This window comes from Adiantum capillus-veneris, chromosome 4 (assembly GCF_014529385.1).
Source record: "Adiantum capillus-veneris isolate H3 chromosome 4, ASM1452938v2, whole genome shotgun sequence".
Lineage (NCBI taxonomy): Eukaryota > Viridiplantae > Streptophyta > Polypodiopsida > Polypodiales > Pteridaceae > Adiantum > Adiantum capillus-veneris.
In genome coordinates, this window is record NC_140934.1 from 56,368,624 (window position 1) to 56,374,379 (window position 5,756).

Consider the following 5,756-nt stretch of genomic DNA (forward strand, 5'->3'; position numbering starts at 1 on the left):
GTGGTGTAAACTCATACTAGTATTAAAGATGACATTTATAAAATAGGAGTTCCTCTTAGAAATGATCTTTGTGAGGATGTCTACTGCGAGTTTCTTGCTTTCTTTGCCAAAGTCTTTGGAAACGAAGGATGTCAAAGGCCCAAGGGATGAGAAAAATGATTCTTATGAAAGACTTTACGTTTCAATGAACATAGAAGGTGTCAATATAGGTAATGTTTCCAAACCATATATATATATATCCTCTCTCTCTCTCTCTCTCTCTCTCTCTCTCTCTCTCACACACACACACACACACACAATTCCCTCTTGACTAGCCCTGTCGGATAGATCCCTTCTTCACTTCTCCTCCCTCGCTCTCGGCCTCGCATGGACACCAATATGGACAAGGAGATTAGCATAGAATCAAGGCTGCCAGCGTCGCCATCGACAATTAGGAGCTGTAGCTCTGCCTTGCACGCGGACCTGCAGCTGCTACTCTGCCATGCGCAACGCCGCCCTCATTCTCTCCCACGCACTATCACCATTCCTCCGCTGGCATGCTCTCAGCCGCTGCGCATGCACCCTTCCTACCACATCATCCGAGCGAAGGCGGACGCATGGCTGCTCTCCGCGCTGAAGCCCTCGACCACAGCGGAGGCGGACAAGATTGCGCAGTCGCTCTTCCCCTTCTTAGCCTGCGCGGCGACTGTAGATATGGAAGAGAGTCTCTCCTTAATTGCTGTCAAATTCATGGCTTGGATTTTCGCATTCGACGACATCACCGACGATGTGCAGGAGGGATTGGGGGGTGCTCATCCGGCAGCAGACGTGCTGCTCAAAGAGCTTGACCAAGCATTGCTGATGAACCAGAAGGGCGCAGCCCTAATTAATACAGCGGCCGCTTCTAATAATTATAATGTGGCAGAGCGCCACCAGGCCGCCGCCGCCATTGACGTGTGGAGCGGCTGGTGGAGCGAGATGCGTGCCCATCTAAGTCCCCAATACCAAGCTCGCTTCCGGCATAGCCTCCAGCGCTACGCCGCCGCTGCTGCTACCCAGGTCGCCTGGCGCCAGGCCGCCCTCGTCCCCGACCTTTACACCTACATCGCCAATCGCCGAAGCTCAGCCGCCATGGATCCCTTCTTCATCCTCCTTGAGAGCGGGCTCGACGTGGAGTTTGACCCGAGCTTGCTCGACAGCCCTCTCTTGACGCTCCTGAGGAGCGCAGTGGCGGACCATGTCGCCTGGGTGAACGACCTGTTCTCCTTCAAGGGCGAGTATGCCCAGAGCGGAGACATCTGCAACATCTTGGCCATCGTCTTCCTGCAACCCTGTAGTCCCGGCTATGGCGACCTGCAAAAGAGCGTCGACATTGTGTGCAAGATGATTGAGGTGAGAGACCAGGACTTTGCAAGGCTTCTAGAGGAGGCACAAGGCTGCAAGGCCTTGATGGAGAAGCCTGGAATGGCTAAGTATCTGCGAGGCATTGCCGACTGGATTCCCGCCAATCTGCACTGGAGCTACCTTACCACCCGCTACTACACCGGTGTAGACTTGGAAAGCCCACGCCTCGTCAATATTGCATCACTCACCATCCACCTTGCATAACTTTTATCAACTTTAAGGTCAAACTACAAAACTATATCCATATCTATACAACATATTGTCATCTTCAAATAAGCTTTTCAGTGAGATTTGTTAGCCTCCTCGACCCTATGTGTGTCGGCGTGTCAAATCCCAAAAAATTTGCCAACGTTTTGATTGTATTCTAGCCACAATTCAAAAACATCGCTCAAATTGCCATCCTCATAGGTGGTTGAAGGTATAAGACAAAAAAAGAGAGAACAAAAGTAGTTTGTTTTATATTCTCACAATCTCATCAATAAAAGTAAGTTCAATATGTCCATGTTCATGCAATTCTTTTAGCTTTGATATCTTTTTTTCTTTTTTTTCTTTTTTTGCCCAAAAGTCACAATTGTGAGTGAATTATATTGATCATTTCAAAAAATTACAAGAACTTGCCATGCTCGTGCCGAGCCAAGACACCATCCAGAGACCAAACTTACATCAGCTATCTGGAGAGCCACCCCTAACGACCTGCCCCATGCCCTTGATACACCACGTTCATTATCATGTTCTTCACTAATCTTTTGGTTTCATGATTTGCCCTTTACCTAAGCATTCCGCTGACAACAAGGCACAGGTAACCCTAGACCAATCATCCGAGTTTTTCATACACCCGAGCATCCATATTAGCACTCTGTTTTCTTGTATAATTTATGCGAAGCTTGCCACCTCAGGAACTCCTTCGAACACACGGCGGTTCCTTGTTTGCCATACATTATGAAAAAAGCAAAACCTGATGATTTGAGTGTAGATGAGGATGGCAGGGCTACCCAAGTTCTTACCTCCAAGGAGTAAATTAGTCTTGTAAAAACCAATTTTCCATGTTCTTTGGACCCACTTGCAAATTTTTCCTGTAAAGCCTCTGATAGCTGGGCATTCCATAAAAAGGTGGGTCAGATCTTCACTAGCCATCCTGCACCCCAGGCATCGATCTGTCCCTATCCCTCTCTCCTGAATCTTCACCCCCGTCGAAAGAGAACCCCTAATTACTTTCCATAGAAATGTCTTCATGTGATGCGGAACCTTTGGCGCCCAGATGTTCTCCATTACTTGCTCCCACCTTTCCTCCGGCCATTGTTTTTTCCATATCTTGTTAAGGGGGCTAGACCAATTCTTCTTTAGCATCATTGTATGGTAAATGCCTTTAGAATAGGGTTTCCATAAGAGGCTGCTTTCGGGCCATTTCCAGGCATTCCAGTCAAACTCCGAGTCACAGATTGGCATCATTGCACTGTCAAGCTCTTTCATCACTTTGTTGACTAGCAAAACCTCCAAGCTATTAAGTTGGAATTGGGTTACCAGAAGTTCAGTGGTTTTCCAGCTCTTGTTGTTACTGTCCTAGAAGTGCCCCAGTCGGTTCAGACCCTTATTATTCAGTTTCCTAGCTGCTTCTATCCAATATGGATTTTGCGGCAGACCAGGGCGGCGGCCAATGCAGAATGGAGTTCTTGAAGTATCTGGTTTCTTCCCCCCACTTTAGGACTCCCGCTACTCTGTTGCATTTCCTTACCAATTCCCCTGAGCCGTCTCCCAGACTTAGTGTAGCCCACGTCGGGGCTAGAAGTTTGTCATGAAACTCTACCCCTCTCCACTTTCCTCCTTTCGAACCAAGTTTAGCTGCTTCTAGCATATCTCTGATCATGATAGCGCAAGCCTGGTCCTGTTTAGCCAAGGAGACTACAAGTTGCCCATCCTACGCGGGATGAATAGCATCAGTAAGAGTGAGGTGCTTTCCCCCAACCACTTACAGACAGTCGCCCACGACTGACGACAAACTATGACTCAATTATTGAGTATCCAGCCATATACTCGATATGGAATGGAGACAACCAACTAGGTTGAAAGCGGATTGGAGTTTCAAGCAGCCAATCACGAACACCCATACTCAGCCATCACCTTGTATGGCAGGGTGTAAACTCATACTAAATCTGCAAGAGAGATTGCACTGGCAGTGCAAAAAATTGCAGGAACAATAATTTCCATGAATTTGCATGCCACTCTGAATAAATTTGTGTTAAACACTAGGGCCCATAACACCTAGTGTGCATGCATTTAACACAAACATATCCGAACCGCAATTCCATGACGAGGCTTTCCACGGTACGTGCGTGAAAGTTTTGCAACAAATTTGGACCATAATAGAATGTGACAACCCGATCACACCTAGGTACCAACCATGAGACATTCTCATGTGCATAGCATACTTAGCTATATGTAGAAACGACCCTCCGTTAAGGTGGTTTCACAACACTTGGAATCGTAACAAGTTTGTACTTAGTACCCGACAATTTCTGGCCACTGAAATTGCTCCTGATACTGTGTGCTTAAAATGGTCGAACCAGTGGATGCGACCAGCACCTAGGGACTTCGTCGCGACACATTGGTAAAATTTGGCGCCACTGTCAGTCCAAGAGACTCATCTCCACATGTGGAATATGTCTCAAACAAGGATATCAAGAAAAGCGACATCCATCAAGTACGAGCTGGTACTTGTGTGTGGAGGTAACTGCAAACACTCCGCGACAAGAGTGAGAGGGACCCTCATTATCATGCCCCACACTGGCTAAACTGAACTCCTTGAGTTCCTAGACCATGTTGTATCCCATGTGACAACATGTGCCAAATCGAACCCTACAACTAGGTTCGTAACAGCATAAGGTATAGTGGACGCTACGGTCCAAAATACTTTGTTCCAACATGCCCTTGGCATGGCTTTGAAACATTCAAGCGTATTTATACGACTTGCACTGGAAACCGTGGGTGTTGCCTGCGCAATCCAACCCCTTTGGTTAACATCTACATAGTCAAATCCCTTGGTAAGACCCTCTGTAGAAAATGCTCAACTAGCAGGCAACGGTAACCAACATAGTTAACCGGGTACATAATAATTGGAATCAACTCGAAAAGTTGAATTCGTCCGCTACCGTGTGGTAGATTGCGGAATTCTTTCCTTGAAAGTTTAACTGAGAGAGATCAAACTGTGATCCTCAATGCCTATGGGGTGATTTAACAGTCACCCTCCGAGTCGTACCCCAAACAATAATGTCCATAGACACTCCGTAGTGCTATAGAGAGAGCAAGAAATCCACACAAGTGAACTCCCTAGCTCTTGTGGATAGCCATGTTGTCTCAACTGATTGCTTCATCTATACTTCCTTATAGAGATCAGCTGCTGTGAGGTGAAGATTTATCAAAAACTCAACTTGAGTGTCGCACCGAAAACATGTAGTGCAAAAATGACACTGTAAACATCCTGAATGACAAGACCCTTGCTTGTCCATTAACGTCGATGCATACTTCCCTGGGTAGATCGGTTCACTCTTGAAAAAAATCACCCAAAGAATGCCAATAGTTGGGTCTTATCCTTGGCCTGACAATGGCTCTTAGCCTGTGTGGCTCATAGCCCTGGTGCAAATTAGTGTTCAATGGACGAACCAATGAAGACTAATTTGAGTAGCATCTTAGCCACGTGCTAGCTGAGAGTTAGAGCACCTTGGCTCAGGCTGACTCACGAGCAAAACACGTATCAAAAGCTTCTTAGAAGATTTTCATTATTCCCTTAAAGAGAGAGAACGAGAGAAAAGAAGAGCATGCTGGGCTGCGGAACTTTCCTTGAACGACTACGACGTGTATAGTTGATTGCCATGCTCGTGTGTATCTTATGCCTAACGTGCAGCGTATCTTATAAGCACGCAACAAGTTTCTGCTATGACTCTCTCTTTGAGAGAGGTAATAGAAAAACACAACCACATCTTGATCTACCTGCCTTGCAGGGTCGTGATTATATGAAAATGACGTAGCATTGGCACTTTGCCTGTAAAATAAGTCCTAGAGTTAGGTTCCTTTTAGTGCTGTTGGGTGTTGATAGCAACCAACCATCAGGTTCAACAATCCATCACTTAGTCTGTCCTTGACAGAGTTGCGAGTGTGATAGCGGAAGCATAATGCATAAAGTGGTGGAATTCATGCCACCTGCTTAGCATGCCTTGCATGCAAAAACGAAAGCCCTTGGCTACTATAACGGTCTCAAGCGTGAGAACCAAAACCATAAGTGCCTTGCACAGAATAAACTGGTACGGATTCTGTGAGCTGACATTCCCTATTTTGCCAAGTTCCCCCAACTTGTGTGTCAAAGCCCTTGATTCCAAATC

The 5,756-nt window shown here is 46.4% G+C and overlaps 1 protein-coding gene across 1 annotated transcript; it reads left to right on the top strand.

Annotated features, from left to right (window-relative positions):
• Positions 1 to 311: 311 nt before the first annotated feature.
• Positions 312 to 1,823, top strand: LOC147459217 (microbial Terpene synthase-like protein 13). The gene is made up of 2 exons (XM_086509792.1): positions 312 to 1,371; positions 1,605 to 1,823. The coding sequence occupies exons 1-2, from the start codon at positions 367 to 369 to the stop codon at positions 1,749 to 1,751; spliced, it is 1,152 nt and encodes a 383-aa protein (XP_086365918.1). The 5' UTR covers positions 312 to 366; the 3' UTR covers positions 1,752 to 1,823.
• The last annotated feature ends 3,933 nt before the right edge of the window (positions 1,824 to 5,756 follow it).